This window comes from Ciconia boyciana, chromosome 12 (assembly GCF_034638445.1).
Source record: "Ciconia boyciana chromosome 12, ASM3463844v1, whole genome shotgun sequence".
NCBI lineage: Eukaryota > Metazoa > Chordata > Aves > Ciconiiformes > Ciconiidae > Ciconia > Ciconia boyciana.
In genome coordinates, this window is record NC_132945.1 from 17,293,773 (window position 1) to 17,313,590 (window position 19,818).

Sequence of the window (19,818 nt, forward strand, 5' to 3'; positions counted from 1 at the left end):
TTATTTTTGTTCATAGTTAGGAAACAAATGAGATGCAATGGAGCATGGAACCACATTTTTCATCATCCGATGTAACTCATTATTAGTAAAAATTAAAAGTTATCTCCTGGGCAGAGAACCTGCAAAAGCATTTCAGTTTTGATTTAAAAAAACCTCTGGTATCTGAACACTATTTTCGTACGGTCTTTTACGAGTGACCCCTGTGGAATGCATTTTTCCTGGCTTTAAATTTTAATCTTTACCATAGTTTTATGTGCATTTCTCAGGCAAAAGCTAACAAGAGGGTAGCTTAGCACTATTCTTGTTAAAATAATAAACAGCAAAAATTCTGGATTATGCCTGCAATAATACAGTTAGAAAGTGAAAACGGTAGATCTCAAAATGCCTCCTAGGATCTTCAGCATCAGGAGCATCTTGACTGCAGCATTTCACATAGCTTGTTCAGCACACCCAAGGCGTCGGAGCAAAGGCCACGTAGAAAATCATTTGCCCTTGAACCTTTCCAACTGTTCCTTTCTGAAGTGGGAAGATTAATGCATTTCCCCCTCCTCCTCCTCACTCCAGTACTTCTCTCTGCCCCAGGAATCCTCACCAAGCCTACCAGGCAGGCGCGAGTGAAAGGAGCTCTTCTCTCCTTGTCACAGTTCGCAGGTTGACGGCACCTCCTTCCCCTGTTCAGGCACAGAAGTGCCAGTGAAACGCGCTAGACCCCCCAAATATTTCAGGCCTGTTCTTCCCTCTTCCAGAGAGGTCACAGCTATAATGCTGCAGAAAACCACAGGGAAATGCTTAGTCATTTCATCATTAAGGGGTCAATGTTGGTATTAGTGAAGTCATCGATTCATCATCCTCAAAGACCTATGAAGCACACGTCCTTGTCAGAGCGGAGCGCTCCTAACCTGAGCAACCTCTGCTGCACGGGCAGCCGGACCCTCCCGGGCCCGTGAGCATGTAGCCTTCATATTTGACAGAGATGAACTACACTCCGCATGTTTTGAGCTACAAGAACACAGCAGGACAGGACACCTCAGGATAATGGGCTAGCTGGAAAGCACACTTACTAAAATTACTGACTGAACAAGAGCATTATGGTATGTTTGTCCTACATCCTAGCCCAGGTACTTAACCCACCATCATTTCCTGATCTATATAAGTCTCTAAGAAGTAATTTTTTGTATTAAAAATAAAGCGACTACAGTGAAGTTAACTGTATGGTACCATTCTTAAAACACTGGTGTAAGAGGTGCAGTTTGTGACTTTAGCTGCCTGTGCTGGCTAGTCAGAGACTGAATTTCAAAGCAGCATGTAATGTGATCCTTGAATTTTGAGCACTTGATTAGCTTTCTAGCGCCAAAGAGTTCAGAAGCCCAGTACAATAAGACTTGCTATACACTAAGTATCACAAGCAACTATCAGGCAAAAACTATTTATTAAGAACTGTTAAAAACCTAAAAAATTAGTTTAGGAACTAATTTTGCTCAGCTGTGGTTATTCATATGACACTGATAGAGCTAGGGCAACACCATCATTCTGCCTGCACAACTTTTCTGAAAGGGCATGTTCTGATTAACAGAAACAGGCTTCTGCCAAGGAAGATGCTGCCATGGCAGCAGCTCTTCCTTTGACATCAGAAATAAGTTAAACCCACAAACTTCCCTGCCTGCCAATTGCTTTAGCTCTTTTAGAACATTTATATTTCTGTAGGATCCTGAAAGGAAACCAAACCCTTCATGCTTCAGGCCATGAAATTAACAGCTCTCCAGCTAGCAATAGGACAAAACTTTATTTATATCTATTCCCTACCTGCCTATTGGAAGGATTCATGAAGCAGCTGGTTCTTTCGCAGATGCTGGACCCATGCTTTGATCCAATCGACAAAGAAAGATCAACTAATTGGGAGGTAAATGCATGAACAGCTTAGAAGCAAAAGTTTCTGTTTCCCCACCAACATCCAGATCCAGGCACACTGACAATCCTGTTGGAAAAGCTCTCAGAAATGGCATGCGTGTCTACTTACACTATAACAAAGCTTTATAAACACGTTAACTTTATTTTCCATACACATATTCTGCTTTCAGCATATTTGTACAGTCATTTCAAGATTTGGAGAATTGTATACACCACTCTTCATGCTACAACAACCTTAAAGTGCTGGCTCAATTTTTGACTTCTATTGAAGCTCAAAATAATACTTTATACGTATATACAAAATATATATGTGTGTGCATCTAGGAAATTGCCACATTTTACTAAAATAACCTAGCAAAAGTGATGCAACATACTTTGATCTGCAATCTGAGCATGAAACCATAGATGCAATCCATCTGCTGGCAGCAGAGAAGCACCGCGCTCTGACAAGCAGGTGTTACTCAGAAATTGCCAGTCTCAAAATAATTCATCATTTGCCACTCTGGCAGGGAAATCAAGTATTGCGAGAGCAGAGGTACAACACAAAAGACCAAGACAACCAAAACCAAAGCACACAGTCCAACTCAGCAGCATTAAATTATACTCCTAAAAAAAGACAACTTGGTTCAAGAGCCCATTTGCGGTACAAAAATCAGTTTTGTCAGATTCAGGTAAAGCTTATCTTTGGTCACAGTGAGGACAAGAATAATTGAACATACAGGTATTTCTCAAACATCAAAACTAACTCTTTAGAAATCTCCCTTCCCTGAATGTATAGCTGTTGTTACTTAAACATCAGTGCTGACTGTCTCCTTTATGCATGTGAATTACTGGAGGTGCTTTCCCCACAACATAGATACAGGCTCAATGCACAAAGAGATTAAATATTAAAGTAGTTTTAGTAAACACTTGCTGCAGAGGACAGAAACTTTGTGTGCCATCGGTAGCTCTCCGCAGACCTGGCAGCTCTTGAGCTGCCCCACAGTTGGAAATGAGGGTTCACGAGCTGCAAAAGGCTTTTACCAAGACGGACCATAGAGGGTGAAAGAGCAAGAGGCTTCTTTCATCCTATCAACGTGAACCTGATGGGAACGAAGCAGAACACAACCAGAAACGAATAGCTTCTATTTTGGTACAGTTTAGGTATGGAACATGGAATTGCAAAAGGTATGGCATTGATAACAAAGAAAGCATCTTCAAACAAGTCAGATGCTCTTATTCCTTTGGAACTCACTTTCTTCACTATATATATATACATATATATATATATATTAGTTTCTGCTTTATGATCAGCATTCCTCATACTAGAAATTTTGTGCTCTTATACTATTCAACTGTTGTTTGAGAGCACAATAATTGGGAGGTGAAAAGCAGATTAATCCTATCAAAACAGACTGTTTTTCTACCTTCACTTGCATTCCTAGATCACAGCTTTTCAGTGATCCCCTGTTAGCCCCTGAAAGCTGTCCAAAGGAACTGCAGGAATCTCTGAACAATCCATGTTGTTAGTCAGTCTTTGAGAGCTCTCAAAATACTCTTGAGCCTCACATGGACCAGTGCTGAAACACTGTGTAGTTTCTTTTATGTGCACAGAACCAAAGCTGAGACAAACTGCAGCCAGTGAAATTCCAGCCTCCCGCCCCCATTTCACAATTGAGCTCAGAACAAAAGGGAAAACACAGTCAAACAAAATAGCACAGGACACATTTCCTTTAGCAGACTGTTGGCTTTTCAGAGTAGTGAAAGTTCTCCAGGACTGAGCCTTATCTTAGTGAATAAAGACATTAAAGACATCATGCTAGTGCAAAGCTATTTAACATACATTAGCAGTCAACTTCTCCATACTGATGTTAAACAAATTAATTTACTAGAAGAATCAGATGTTCTTCTCATATTATGTTAGTTTATTAGCAAGATCAGGTACTACCTTTACATTTAGAAGGAACAGGGAATTCAGACTGATTCACAAGAACAAGATGCTAATGAAAAAAGACAACAGCCATATGCCAAGTTCCCAACAGAAGTCTGTTAAGAGCTTGGTATTCGTTTTCCCATAGCATGTACGGTCCCTTTCGACACAGCATTCACACCTTTAATTATGGTTTTAGCTTCAGCATTATCCAAGATAAGCTGTATGCAACTAGAAATTTCTGTGTATAAAAAGACTGAATAGCAGAAATAAAGTTTCTTAGATGTCTTTTTTACTCAGCCACATTTCTCACGTGGACACACATCAACCCTACTCAATTCTATGGTACTCAGAACACTTACTTTCTCCAAAATCACACAGTAGCTTCAAGTAATTCTGCAACTCATCTTCAGACTCGTGGCACGTTATTCTGTCGTGAAGGTTTTAAAATTTTTTTTAAATAAAGAAACTATGAACTCAATTGTTTTTCTTCTTTTTAAAGGGGCAGATCAGGGAGTCTGGGAAAAGGAGAAGAGCAGGGAAGGTGGCAACAGAGACGGAATTAAGATATTATACAGACTGATAGCCAGTACGACTTTTTCTTCTTCCAATGATATAAGATATAAAGACAAGAATGATAAGGAAGCCAAGTGCCATGCCCACTGCGATGGGAATAAGAAAGTTCAGGTCAGAATCAGCAAAGCATTCTTCGGCTGCAGAAAGAAGAAAAACAAAAAAAGCAAGGGAGAATAAATTAGTAAAGGAAATCGAGCATTAGAAACCAAAGAAAGCAAGGAGCAAACAGACACTTTTGAGAACTTACACTGTATTAGATACAATAATACATCTGAAGTAAAATCAGTACTGAGTAAAGAATTGATAGAAAGATTGATTTCTTTAAAAATATGTATTATGCACATCATTTGTATTGGTAATATACTTCTTCCGATTTGTACATTTAATTTCATCTTCCTCTAGCGAGCTGTCCACTCAGATTAGAAATGTGAGGACAAAACAGCAGTCTGAGCATGCATTAGCTGATCACACCTCAGAGTTAACAGCAATATAGCAACAAAGACAGACAGACTGGTACGTTACTGCCTTGCCAAGTGACTGCCCAAACCCTCAAGTCACCAGCACTTCTCTAGGTTCTAGACATACAGAGACATAACAGACAGCAAACCGAGTAACAAAGTAAAAACTTACTGAAAACTACACCAGACAGTCAAGGTACATCTAAGATAAATATGCTGAAAGCACTAAATGGAAAACACTGAAGGACTCTCTCTTTGGGTTGGCAACTTTATTTATTTTCAATCCAAATACAAGAAAAGGGTTATCAGTTTAATCTGAGAACTATGCAGACCTTACCAAAATCAACATAGGAGGAAAAAAAAGAAGAGACAGCTGTGATGCTACAGTGGTTTTTAATATACAGGTTGTAAAATAGGTGATGAACTCCTTGCTGACACAAACACTCATGCAAGGACTAGCAAACAACACTGGGAACTGGTTTCAAACTCAGTGATACACCTTAGACATGGAGGCAGGGCTTAGCACTCCTCCCATTTGTAAAGAGAGCAGAGCTCCACCTGCGTGGTGCCAAGATGAGATGTTTAGTAAGATGATGCAGCGCCTGTGTACTGCTTCAGCACTGTAAGGGTGCTTGACTTAGACGCTTTTAATAAAGTGGAGCTCCTTGTAAAACTTTTTTGCCCGAGTTTATATTAGAGCAGAGTGTCATGCACACATTCAATGCTTTATCAAAAGCTGGCTATTGTTTTAAGTGAATATTTAAAGCATTTGAGCCTCTAACTGAATCAGGCTTAGTTATGGGAAATTTACTGTCTTGATGTAGCTCATTACAGTCCAGTACACACTTGCCACTACCCCTTCACGAAAGGCTATACAATGCCTTTGGCTAAGAGGAAAGAAAACAACATATGGAGGTTCAGCACCTGAAAATACTAAACTTGGACAATCTGAAGGCACCTGCTGCCAAGTAGAGCAACGCTTGGAAGGAAAAAAAAAGAGGAAAGGAAGTCTGTACCTTACACAGTGAGCTATTTCAAAGTATTCTGACTACTGAGAAAGTATTTAAGCATCTTAGAAAGAGAATTGCATTTGATGTTTAGTCATCTTTGTTCACTGAAGATCAACATACACAATTTAACTACTACATGTTGGATAATGGGTCATGAATACTAAAGATGAATGAATTTGCCAGGGATGAAAGGTGCTCAGCAGGCAGTGACAGAAATTCCCTTTCTCTCTTCTTTAAAGGAGGGAGATCGCTGCAATACGCATCACACTATGGCACAAAGAATTCCCAGGATAAAAAGAGGTTTAAAATTTCATACCAGGAACATTCCATCCTTTACCTCTCTCCAGTTTGCCACCGTTGTTGGCACACACCTGTCCATGCATTGTTACTGTGCAACAGTTAGAAGGTTCAGACAAGCATCTTCAAATGCAGAGCCTGGTAACCGTACACCATGACAAACAGACTCCACATTCAGGCCAGGAGGAATAGCTTTTTTGACATACTTGGTTGAATGTGTGTCTATTCAAAATAATGAGAAATTTTGGCCCCCAACATTTTTATAAAAGCTACCTTCCCTTTTAATTCCAATCATGAGATGCAACAGATAGCCCAAAATTTTGTTTTTATTGGTATATGCTATACAATAGAGAACACTCTGGTAAAGTTAAGAATTTAAAAAAAAAAAGCCCTCATTGGCTGGAAAAGCTTCTTTTGACGACTACTAGCAGAGTATCTTTAAGCTAAAAGATCAGAAATCTTGGTACCTTAGAGCACAATTTTAAAATTTAGTTAACCGTATAAGGCACAGTCAAAAGTAATCAAAACAAACTGCAATCTATGACAGATTGTACACATTAATATTCAACATCCACAAGCACACACAAGTTAAATGCTGTTTCCACAGACCAGAACAAAACTATTTTTATTCGCATAATGCCACTGCATGCCTTTAACATTCTGAAACTAAAAGTGTAGCATTTTGGAGGAACTGAAATTAATTCATCCATTGATTATGAAGCAGAACATATTCTGCCTAAGTTGTTAGGTTCAAACAAACCATGACAATACATTCTGCATCATTTCTGAACCAGGTTTGTTTTTAACAAACTGTTTGCCTGACTCAGCAAGCAAGCCATCTTTTGAGTTCAATTTTTTTTTTTAATAAAGTTAAACTTTCCCATTTTAAAAATACTCATATCCAGCATTAGAGTGTTTCTTGTAACCAAGAAAGTAAGCCAGAAAATACTAGGATAACTAACCCTCCCCAAGCTGCTCCTACTGCTATGGGTACAATGAAGTTGTCCACCTCTGGGCTGTAGTCTTCAGCTAAATACAAAAAGGGCAAGTTTAAAAACCAAGTGCATTTAAATGAAAGTATTTAACACTATAATCTCCCTCTAATTATTTAAAACTGTTATGGCTTTCCCAAACAGGACATCAGTCAGTCATGCACAAAACCCTGACCTCCTCCCCCTTCCAAAACGTAACAACTAACAGACTCATAATTCCATGATATACTTTCTTGGAGAGCACATATCTGCATATTACTGTAGATTTATGCTTATTGTACACTACGAAGTCCAGCCTTCCAGGGTCTAGATATTCACTGCAAGTCTCCAGGAGAGACCACAATACTGGAGATAGTAAAAACAGTAATACTTTGACAGTAACTCTAAGAAAAAGAAGTCTTTACACTTATTACAGGACAGCAGCAAGTCCTGCTTGTTCCAAGTGTTGTCACAGATTCTTGCAGACTGACTTGTACTGATAATTTGATGGAAATTTGATGCCTGCAGTCCCATTGTAGTTTGAATTCACTTTGACTGATTTACAGCCTTAGGACACTCACTGTTAGGCTCTTTAACAAGAGCCTATTAAAATATTTGTGTTTTTCTTCACATTAAAAAAGCTTCAGCTTACACTTCAGAAAGGTGCTAACGTTATTTTGACTTTGTGTAGCAGATAAGGTAGCTTTAACATAATGATTATATAAGCAGTGCAGGCTAGAATCAAGAAGAAAGGGTATAAGATTAGACTGCACTTTTTCCTCTTGTCATACGACCATAGAGTTCACAAGATACACCAGAAAGAGGTATGGTAAAGGGAACACTAGTGCCTCTCTTGATGCAGAAAAAAGTATATAGTTTTTCTGTACTAGTACTATTACCAGAAGAACTGGCAGCACAGACAGGATCAACACAGCTTCCACCTTAGAGGATGAAGCTACTAAGCAATTCCCAGAAGGGTCTCTAATACTTGCCCACTTTTGCCGAATGCAGAGAGCAATTTCATTTTCCAGGATGACTACAAGAAGAAATGGAACTGTTCACAGCTGTACACCAATTTAAGATGGCTAGCAAAATCAATCATAAAAACATCTTGTCTGGATGGAGCTACAATTGACAAAAAGTTTACAAGCAAATTTCTAATGATGAACCAGATGTACAGTGTCTCAATTAGTTCCCAAGCTGTCTTCTGCTAGTGGATTGTACCCAAGCACACTTCAGACTGTGCTGCAAAACAAAGCATTAAGACACAGACAGAGGACTCTTCGAGGAGCACCTTCACCAGCTATATAACAGAATCTCAGATATAGACTGACTGAGGTTGACCTTACTCATTTAGTTTATTTTCTTTAAAAAAAGACAATACAAGATGTCTGTTTTCAAATCAGTTAAAAAATGTGAACAAGTTTCCTTAAGAAATAGAACAATCTTTATTATTTAGAGCACATGTTGAACAGATTGACAGTTCCCTGTGGAGCAATACATACAGGCAAACTAGTGGTTTTATAACAACAGGCAGTCAGGTAAAACTTAGATTTTTTTTTAACCAGTTATCTGCACATCAGTCTGGGAGTACTTTAATCTCTGAGCCAATACACTTGCAAATGAAGATTCAGTTGCAGGTTTTTGCGAAGATACTTCTAGTACTGTTGAATTTCAGGAGCAGTTTGCACTAGTCTTCTATATTGTCACTTGGAAACCATGCACAGTTGAAAAATTTGCATGGTCAGATGAATACAGTGTGGTAACTACTCCTTAACAGAAATGCACGTATAACTGGTGCCACTGAACATCAGTCACAAAATTGCTAAAAATCTATATGAACTTCTGCATTTGAGGATATATTAATATGAAAGTCATTAGATCCACTTTTTTAATTAAAATTGAAAGTCTTGAAGCCTGTTTCAGGATTAAACTTATAGTAGTTCCCCACTTTCATTAAAATGAATTTCAGTAACTGATGCAAAATTCAAGCAGTAGACTACAAGCTGTAGTGTTATCCACCCATACTTGCTTCCTTGGCTAGTGTCAAGAGTAAACTGTTTTGACAAAAAAAATTTACTGAAAGAAGTGTATTTTATGATTTGTATACAAACATGCCACAGACATCTCTACAATCCTAGAAAACACTAATAAAACACTAAACCAGCTTTGATGCAGGTTAAATTCACTCTAAAGGGGAGACGATGTTATGTTCATTAAATAACTAGTTTAGGCAGCTCATATTATGACATATGCTAAAAAGCCACACTTATCTAAAAGTCCAAAAGACTTTTTTTCCCCATGCAGTAAAAACTATGTATTACAGCACAAGGAGGCCAGAGAAGAGTTGTGCAGCAAGGGTTAGTCTCTACAGAGCTGCAGTTTAAGAACAGTCCAGTTGCACTGCATTTTTTAAGCTAGTTATCCTTTCTATACAGCAAGGGAAAACAGGTGTTGTGGGTTGATCTCAGACTTGTTTGGCTTCTGTATTCTTAACATTACTAAATGCTACACAAACAAACAAACACAAAGTACATTAAACATTCAGAATGCCAATGGCAGGCAGTTATAATGTGAATTTTGACTGGCAGAGAACCATTCAAGATGAAGATTTAAAGACAGCTCAAGCTGCAACAACAGATACTGGCTCATTAAATGAAAGCATCTTTAAACAATGGTCATTCAAAGCAACAAGACACACCAGTTCTGTGCAGAGTATGATATAAAGTTAAGTGCACTTTAAAGTTCTGGAATATTTAGAAAGGTTATTCCCTTTAAACTGATGCCAGCAAAAAAGCTTGCATTAATTTAGCGGAACTCTGCCTCAGTTGACTATTTTAGATGATTGCCAAGGTATAATAAGTGATGAAGAATTCAGTGCCTAACAGTAATATTTTTTTTTTGAAAGCATTTGGAAACAGCACTGAAGTCTTCCTATATATCCACCATTCTGCAAATACAGATTACCCATTTTGTTTGTACAGCCAGGGTATAGGAATGACTCCTGAAACTACACCAAGGCAGGAGTAACTACTCAAATTCTGTCAAAGCTAAGTAAGTTACTGCTGCCACTTCAAAAGATCACTTAGTCACCAGCCTAAAGTTCAATTCTATGAAAAACAAAGTTGTTACTGGGCATCATACAATCCTTGTTAAACACCATACGAGTCAACATAGTGACTAACGCTGCCAGCTTAACCCACAACTATGACAACAACTAAGGAACGCAGAGGAGAGAAGCAAGTACAAATTCTATGCTATTTTGGAAGTTGCCCAATACACATCAGTTTAGAATGTGTTCTTGTTTCAGGCTACAATTTGTAAAAAGCAGAATTAAATCCTAAACACTTCAGGGTTTTTGCAAGGTAAAATCCTTAGCCTAGCAATTCATCCAATATTTGACATCTTCAAAACAGCTATGAAACCCACGTCGTCTTCTTAGAGCAGGAAAACTAAAAACGTAGTTCTGCTTCATCTGAGATAAACATTCTCTCTTTCTTTCTCAACTCCAATTAGCTGTGGCTAGTAATTACTCCTAAGTTTTGGGTCTTTTTTGGACTTCAGAACTTGCACTTGCTTTGCTTAGAATGAAATCAGAACAGGAATCACATTTAGATTCACAAAGTTTGATATCCAGCATAGCTTTTTCTTCTGCCAATTATGTAAGCAACCACTATAATGGCAATCAAGCCAGCAAGTGCGGCACCAACTACAATTGGGATTAGAATGCCGTCATCATCCAGCAAACACTCCTGGGCTGTAGATGAGAAAAAGGTTGCAACAAGGAGTAAATAAAGACAGAATACTTGCCAAGTGTGGTATAAAAATCTGTTTTCCTTAATATGAAGGAGTTAAAAAAATCAAGTATTATTACATCTTTAAACCAAGAGATAAAGAACTGCAGAGGTCTCATGGGTACATCTAGCATATATTAAGCATTATAATCACTTGGAACATTTGATAAACTATAGTAAGCTAATGGAAGTGCTCTTGATGTATGAGTTTTCACGTGCACAAGATCTGTACTAGACAACGGAGTAGCCATTCTTCTACTGTTAAGGCAGAACCAGGCTTATCTATTTAGTACTTAAGGCAAGTCTGGTGCTTTTACTCATTAAGAATAAAGTGACCTAGATTTGGTATGAAAAACCTATCCAGAATAGAGACATGTTACAGAAAGATGAAATAACTGTAATTAGAAGAAGGAAGCTAGCTGCAACTTGAACTACAGAGTGAAATGGGACCCTAACTCTTTAGAATGTGTTATGATAAATACTGTTTACCCTGCATACATTTGGGGAGCTAACTTACCTCTACCTAAAAACAGAAGTTCAAAAATCTGCACCCAATCTATCCATCTCCAGATTAGTCTAGTCTAATAAGACTGTGCTACAAGTATTATCATTAAGTACAAAGACCAGGTTACACTAAAGATTAAAAGAGAGGTAATTTAAGCCATTCTAGTTTTTCCCAGACAAGACCAGAATAATGCAGCAAACAAACATTTTAGAATCTTTCTTTAGTTCTGGATATTCAAGACTGCTTCTGAAAGAAGCTCTGTCAGTTCACCCCCCCCCCCAACACTCCTATTCCTTAAACTGACAGGTAAAAAGAAACAAAACACCTAACGGTATTACCAAAGTCCGCTTCTGCTAAAGTTTTGTCCCATTTTCTTATATACTCAAGCTACAAAAAAGCTATGTCAAGATGATGTCAGATAACTTCTAACCTATTCTGCAAGGTAACGCTTAATGCTTAAGTCCCTCTTCAGCATCCCTAGCTCCCTCAAGTTTTATGAAGGAGAACCAACATACCTAGCAGACATTTTTAAAGTGAGAACAAAGCTTTCCTTGAACTTGAGTTTCAGTGTCAGAACTTCTCTTCATTCCATGTGTTAAAAAAATAAAGAGATAGAGAATAATGGAACAAGAGCTTCAAACAAAGTCCTTGTGCCCAACACTGGTGCTTTTTAGCAAGTAAAAATTTTGCCAGCATTGCAAGAATTAACAAAAAAAGAACTCTTACCTGTAGAGAACTTATTTGCCTTCACAAGGAATGGCTGAATCCATAGATTAAAAGTATGTATTTGAAGATCTTCATTAATCTGAAGAGTTTGCTCTTTTCGGCACATATAAGAACTACCAAGGAAAGCATCCCACTTGCTGAAATTGTTGTTATCTGCACTTGAAATGACTAAACAAAGGGGGAAAGAAAAGAGGAAATTTGTATGCCCACTTTAAATGCAAGAGAGTTGCTAATACAGTCATAAGACTAAGGAGCTGAATCTAGAGGAGCCAACTTTTCAACACTGACTACTCTGAAAAATAAGGTAGTCTGAAGTGTGATTGATCTGCTTAACCAAAAGAAGTCAGGCACTGAAGTTACTACAGTACTTAGCAGTAACCTATCCTCCATATAGACACGGCATCAGGCTTTCCTTGTACCTCCACTCATCCCAACATTGCAGAGTTGCGAGCATTTTAGCTTTAATGCCCTTTTAATTGCAGTAGCCGTGACAAGCAGCTTAAAAAAAAAAACAACAAACCATACTTCTGATTTGGAAAAAAGTATGCTTTAGTTTTTGAAGGACTGGCCTCTTTTCCCTGTGAGAGTTAAGTAGAAGTGGTTGGAAGATACAGCAGCATCTTCAATCAAAGACGACAATAGCTGGTTTAGGAAAAACAAAAAGCTTCAGAGTTGGTACAACTGTATTTCACACCTCAAAAAATTATGTTACTGAAAACAGATATAAAGAAGCCCTCTATTTATATGTTTATCACAAAGTAAGAGACCCCATTAGCATAAGTTTCAGGAAAAGAGAATGATCCCACACTGCTGTTTTAAAGTAACTCTTGTAGCCATTTCTGCTTATTACTTTTGTTCCTACCAACTTAAAGACTTAAAGTAGGAAGTAACAGTAATCATGAACAGCATTGAAAAAAAAAGTCAGAAGTATTTGATAAATACAGACATTGAATAACAGCTTACACTTGCTTTAAGGCAGATACTATTTCTTACCAGAACCATTCAGACGGTTGAGTAGTGTAACATTCACCTCTTTCAGATAAAATTTTTGTACGCTTCCACTTGCATTTTTCTGTTTAAGAAGCAAGAACCAACTGTCAATGTGCAATTCTGCATTTTTGACTTTAGTAACACATGCTTTACAAAGGCTAAACACATTTACCAGTCTTACATTTTCTACAACTTTAACTCAATTCTCCATTTGTCTTGAGGCAGTCAGCTGGCCAGTTCCACTTCCTATATGGGAATAGCCTACCACCAGCAAGTGACAGAAGGATTTTACTGCAAGTGATCATCATGCAATGCTGTTAAAGTGGAAACTTGGTTTAAAATAAAAGAAGTTACTTACAACAACAAATGTGAAACCAATCAATGTGCTATTTCCATCATTCAATTTCAGAACAGCTGTGGTGTTACCACATACACCATCTGCACTAGTTGTCTTTGGGTTGATGTTGATCAGAAGAGGCTGAAATACAGACATACCACATCAAAGAAGTTCAGCTGCCATTAGGAATACATTGTTTCAGTCAGTAGCAGTCTTGGGCTAGAAGAGCTTGTCATGAAGATGACAGCAGGAAGACTGAGCCTGGCTACTATCGAACCAAGGCTACTTAAATTTACATGCTGGTAATACTGAAGCAAATAAATTGCCCAGTGAAGTCACATTCTGTTGACCTAATACAACAGGTTAGCTTTGGCTCCCTCTGTGGGGAAAGACAGCATCTGCAGGGACCAACAGCCTTGAAAGCTAAGAAAGTTCCAGGCTTTTGATGATGTCAGAGGTACTCCCAGTAATGAGTTACATTGAATCCACGTATGGTTTCAAAGCTAGATACTATGCCACAAAACTATCCTGAGAGAGATGCTACATACAATACTCAGAAGCAGTTCTGGACAGCCAGCAGTGTACAAAGCAAACACCCTGCACTCACATTTCATACCGAATAACTACAGCAACGTTTCTACTCTTCTAAAATAGAAGAGAAGCACCTTGTCTTGGGAAACATTCAGCTGCAGCCCCACAGTAGCCAGAAGACAAGTTTTATTTCCACTTTTAAGAGAATAGTTTCCTGTGTCTGGATTCTCCACAGGTTTGGGAGCAGCGGTTGGAGCAGGTGATAAAGTGGTGGTAGATGCAGTAGTTACATTGGCAATAGTAGGCGGAACAGTAGGTGCAGAAGTAGGTGTATCGGCACGACATCTAGACTCTGAAAAGAAATTTTAACCACCATTTCAGTGCTGAAATTTTATTAAAGTCTTGTGACTCAGGTCAGTTCAATACAGATACCAATTTCTCTGTTGAAATCTAGGCTCATTGGGAGTCTGCTAATCACGAAGTCAGAAGTCTCAAACTCTGCACTATGGCACAGTATTCCAAACAATTTACAGCTACCATTTACTCTCAGAAATTCTGTAATGCCCATAGTTTTAAATCCATGTAGCATATGCAGTACTACTTACTTACTACTTACACGGAAGTGAAACACACGGACAAAGATAGCTAAGTGGTTATAAAAGTGTGATATTTATTTGCTGTAGACAAAGTAAGCAACCCTATTAAGCTATATGTAGCAGGATGATGTGCTCATCTCTTGAGTAGTTGAGCTATGAGACAAGACAACAGCTCTGAACTATTTAAATGAAAAAGCAGAAGCTACCACTGAAAATGGAAGGCAGTCAGTTAAAAACCTTGAAGCTCAAGTGATCTAGTCAGCAACAGTAGTTCTGAAGTGCTTATTTTTAATACCCAGTTACTGGGATATACACTTTGTTCCCATGCCAAGGTGGCAGTCTAATAATCTACATTACTATATACTACTAAATCTGTTCTACTAATCTATTTTTCCAGGAACAAAGAAAGACCTACTAAAGGATATTTACATGAATATTATTCAACACAGCACATCTTAGAACTGGTGGATTTTTTATTATGGGACTTTGCTCTCTGCACTAAGGTGCAATACAAAACAGCTCATTCACAAATTAAAATGCTCACCTTTTTTACTGATCGTGCCATTCTTAACAAAAGCCTGCACAGTAACATTCCAGAAAATCTGTGTTACATTTTCTGCTTCAAAAAGGTCAGTATTATGACACACGAAGATGTTATTCAGTTGAACTGGACGCATAGTATCCTTTACAACAATAGTAATTGGTCCTACAAATAAGCACAAATATTTTAATGCTTTTTGAACTACAAGAACATTTATAGGCAGTGTTATGTTTTATATAATTCCGTAACACAAAGAGTAAGAGATAATCAATTAAGTTTAACAATCCTAACCTCTCTTGAATGTTTTACCTATGTGCCCTGACCTGAAGTGCTAAGTAATGCAGAGGAGTAACCAAGCTTCCAGAACTAGACAAGCCATTAGAAAGGTGAACCCTTTTACTTAAGTTCTTATTTAAGGAAAAAAATTCCTATTATTAGCAGGTATTAGTACACGGAAAGCCTAACACCATATTGCTTTACCAGGTGGAAGGTAAAGTAGTGCACACAAAAATGAATCTTCCATATGCCTGTTGTCTACTAGCAGTACCTCACTGATCAAGGCTGTTCAAACAGTTAACCTTCCCCTTCCGTTCCACTTAAAGGAATTATACATTCAGCAAAGCTAACTCATCTGTATTCTTATCCAGTAGGCAGGTACGATGAACAATAGTTAGGCAGTATATGGCACAGAAGTCATGAGATACATTATTAGTCCTTCTAACTTTGAAAAAGCCCACCAAGGTCAGGTGCACGAGATCTGACACTTGTGGCCGAGATTGTTTTGTAAGGAGGATTCTGCACTGAACATTACCTTTTCTTTTAGCATCAGGAAATACAGCAGTATCATTGGTGTTGTAGGTAAATGTGATGAAGTCCCCCTGGTAAGTTTCGTTGTTTTTTGTAAAGTTAATGCTCCAAGAGTGACCTTCTCCAAACTGTACTGCCAGAAGTGCAGCTTCCGTGTCACTGCCACAGACGCTTCCATTGTGTGTCACACTGGATGACAAATTCAGTGTTGTGTTTTTCTAGAAGAAAAGGGTAATTTTAAAAGTTTTCACAGAGAGCAGTTCTTCCCCATGACAATGTTATAAACCTGCTGGAGTTAGATGGAATCTTGCACAAGGTTAGCGAGATTATTTTAGGTTATTCTACAAAATTATGAAAAGGCTCCCTGACATCTGAGTTAGAAAGGAGCCATACCAGATTCAAGTACAAAAGTACAAATCTAAGTTGGCTGTAAATCTTGACCGTGCTGAGCTGCAATTTACACTTACTGTTTGGGCTAAGAACTTTACTACACTGATGCACAAAAACCACCAAGTTTGACCAGTATGCCATTTAAGTAAGTGCAATAGGGCACTTTCAGTTATTTGTATTATTAATTGAGAACTTATGCTTTGTTTTAAAACGAATATTTAGGAATGCTCTTAACAACTGACTTAGTAAAAAAAAGTAAAAAGCCAAACACCCTAGGTAAAAGAGTGTACTAAATTTTTATGCAGGACAAAATACAGTTCTCAACAAAAGTTATCTCCAAATACTTACATAATCACTACTGTTTGTTTCATATTTTATTAAGAATCTCATCATCCATTTTGCATACAGGCACGTAGCATTAGAGGCATCCTTTAGATCTACTTCCACTGCATAGGACTGGAAAAAACCTATAAGATATGATTATTACCTATTCAGACATTGCTTTTACTTAATTTTCTAGAATCACTTAAGAGGACAGCTCATTACAAAGTAGTAAATTATTGCAGGACTGGATTCAATCTGCTAAACACCAGAAGAACAGCTAGATTTCTAAAAAGTATTAAAACTAGGAAGCACACCATGAAGTTACCAAAGCTAAATAAAAGTTAAGAGAGTGTTTTATAGTCTATTTACCTGACAAAGACTAGTAATCTAAATAAGCATTAGCTTTCTGGTGACAAACTGAGTAAACTGAAGTGCATGAACACAGCACTTAAACAATGTACTGTTTGTAGACCAGGGTCTTCCTATTATCTGTTTCATCAGTGGTATGACTCAAGTTGACCTCCAAGAGATGATATCAGGGTGCCTTCGTTGGGTTTCCACACTTTCTGGCTCACAAGACATGGATGTTAAATTCCCTTTACATTTGTAGAGAACTTTTTATAGTTGTTGGATTTTTAACCCACTGAATCTCAACAGAGGCATTCCCCCGTAGCCACCCGTGATTTGCATTGCTGTGACCCTCGACTCCCACAGCTCTGAGCTGAGCTGACCCGACGAGGGGGGCTGACAAGATCCACCCGCGCAGATAGCCACCGGCCGGCCAGCGGCGCTCCGGGAGCCAGCGGCGGGCAAGGCTGCCCCGGCCACAGACCCCCGCCGAAACACAGGCGGCAGCCGCCCGCCTCGCACCCCGGCCTGGCAAGGGCGCCGGGCCGGCCCCGCGCTCCTCCCCGACGCTCTCGGCCACGCCGCTGGCCCGCGCGGCCCTCCCGGCGGCGGCACCAGCAACAGGGTGCCGCTGGGCCAGCGCGACGCGGCCCGGCCCCCGCTCCCCTTCTGCGGGCGACAGCGCGGGGGGGAGGCGGGGAGGCAGCCCGGCGCCGCCTCCGCCGCGGGGCCGAGCGCGGAGCCGCCCCGGGGAAGCCGCCGCCGGGCTGAGGCGGCCCCGGGCCTGCGCGGACCCCGGCGGCCCGCGGCACCCCCACGCGCGCCCGACCGTTGCCCGACGCCGCGTCACATGCGCGACGGGGGGAGGTGGGGGGGAGCGGCACGCGCCCGCGGGGACACCTGCCTGCCCCCCCCCCCCCCGCAGGCCCGGCGCCCTCCCGCGGGCCTGGGGCCGGCCGCCGCCCCGCTCACCGGAGGCGCCGAGCAGCAGCAGGAAGAGCAGACGGGGGGAGGAGCGGCAGCGCGGCTCCATGCTCCGGGCGGCAGGCGCAGGGGCGCCGAGAGGCAGTGAGGGACGAGCGGGCGAGGCGAGCGGGCGCGATAAAAACCTCGCCATCGGTCATGTGAGGGGAGGGGCGGTGCCGCCCGCGCGCCGCCAATCGCCGCGCCGGGTCTCGATTCTATGGCTCGCGGACAGTCGCTCGCTGCGCGCCGCCGCGGGCGGGCGGCGGATCGGTGCGGGTCGGTGCGGGTCTGCCCCCGCCCCCGCCGGCTCGGGAGGCCCGGCCGGGCCTGGTGGGGGGCGGCACCGGGCGCCTGCCCCTGCCCTGTGCGGCCACCGTGGGCCTCTGCAGGAGCAGGTTACCGGCGGCTTGCTTTGGCCCTCGGCAGCCTTTGCTGTCTCCGCTGGGGCTGCTGTAGGTTGAGGAGAGAAAGCTGTGAGGAGACACGCATTCAAAGAAGTTTAATGGAGAGGCTTTCGCTGCAAAAAATAAAGAATGAGGATGTTTTCCATGTTTACAATAAATAAAAAGGGTGAGAAACGGGCTAAATGGACCTAAATGTTCCAGTCGGTGGTGCAGGAGCAGCCGAGCGCTGCCCGGGGCTGCCGCGCGGCCGGGGCGCAGGCAGGCGGGCAGGCAGGCGGGCAGGCAGGCAGGCGGGCAGGCAGGCGGGCAGGCAGGCCGGCCTGCCCGCGGGAAAGGGCTGTGCCGCTGGGCCGGGCGGCCTGAGCTGGTCTGGCGGTGCCCCTCCTGGCTGACACGGCTGTCATTGTTGCCCACCCTCCCACATCACCCAGGGCCGACCAGAGATGGGCTCAGGCTCCCTGGGGGACTCTGCCCCCACCGTGACGGGGCAGAAACCTCTCCAGTAATGGCCTCTGCAAAGCAGGGAGGGGGTTGGCACCAGCACCGAGGACTGGGACGCTTTGCTGTGTTTTTGCTGACGCCGAAATGCAAAACATGGGGCAGAAAGAGGGTGGGAGAAAGCAGCCGTCTGGTGCAAATGTGAAAAGAGAAGAGAAGGGGGCGAGAAGACAGGAGCGGACAAGAAACCTGGTGGATTTGAGGCTGGAGGGAGGTATAAAATGTGATGGACGTTGGATTGCAGCGTGGAGAGTATTGATTAGGGGAAAAAAAAAAAAAAAAAAGGCTGGCTTGCAAAGTAAGGGGAGACGGGGAAGAAGAGATTGAGGCTGGGAGACAGCAAGGAAAATGGCAGGCAGCCGCTCAGCTGCCTGAGGAGACGGGAGCTCTGGACTCAGCGAGGAAGGGCCCTCCTGGAATAGCATATTCCTGTTTCTGATGCTGTGGGAGAACTGCAAATAGTATTTTGAATAATCAGACACTAAGAGACATGCCCAGTCATGGGGGAAGAAAATGAAAGCTCTTGAAGAAGGCAATAAAACACATTGACCTGATATAGTGAGACAGTGGGAGTGTAGACGGTGTTGATAAGAAAGCAGTTATGAAGTCTTGAGGAAGTTGAAATAATGCAATTTGTGATTAAATGTCAGTTAAATACTCTCCGTCGTATACTTGCAATACCATACTTTTCCAAAGACTATCATAAAACCAAACCTGGCAAGTCAGGACCACCACTGAAACCAGTGCATCGTACAAATGGGGGTTCCATGGACAAATGCTTGATCAGACATGTTCACTGCTTCTTCGCATTTCTTTTTGTGCTTAATAACTGCACCTAGAACCGACTTACCATGTGTATTACATACCTGTACATGCATCTGTCTAAGCATTGTTGCATGTGAATATCAAAATTAATGTAATTTCAAAATACT

The 19,818-nt window shown here is 41.2% G+C and overlaps 1 protein-coding gene across 5 annotated transcripts; it reads right to left on the reverse strand.

The window, feature by feature from the left end:
* Positions 1 to 742: 742 nt before the first annotated feature.
* LAMP2 (lysosomal associated membrane protein 2) lies at positions 743 to 18,168 on the reverse strand. Of its 5 annotated transcripts, none has more exons than XM_072876641.1 (9): positions 17,991 to 18,165; positions 16,695 to 16,813; positions 15,961 to 16,174; positions 15,153 to 15,314; positions 14,147 to 14,364; positions 13,503 to 13,622; positions 13,148 to 13,226; positions 12,155 to 12,322; positions 743 to 765 (listed from the first exon to the last, which is right to left on the reverse strand). In XM_072876641.1, exons 1-9 carry the CDS (start codon positions 18,133 to 18,135, stop codon positions 758 to 760), a joined length of 1,233 nt encoding a protein of 410 aa, XP_072732742.1. In that variant the 5' UTR covers positions 18,136 to 18,165; the 3' UTR covers positions 743 to 757. The 5 variants fall into 5 exon arrangements, with proteins under 5 accessions (XP_072732742.1, XP_072732738.1, XP_072732743.1 ...); XM_072876637.1 differs by lacking the exon at positions 743 to 765 and adding an exon at positions 4,373 to 4,530 and having other exon boundaries at positions 17,991 to 18,168; XM_072876642.1 differs by lacking the exons at positions 743 to 765; positions 17,991 to 18,165 and adding exons at positions 4,373 to 4,530; positions 17,040 to 17,177.
* Positions 18,169 to 19,818: the final 1,650 nt, after the last annotated feature.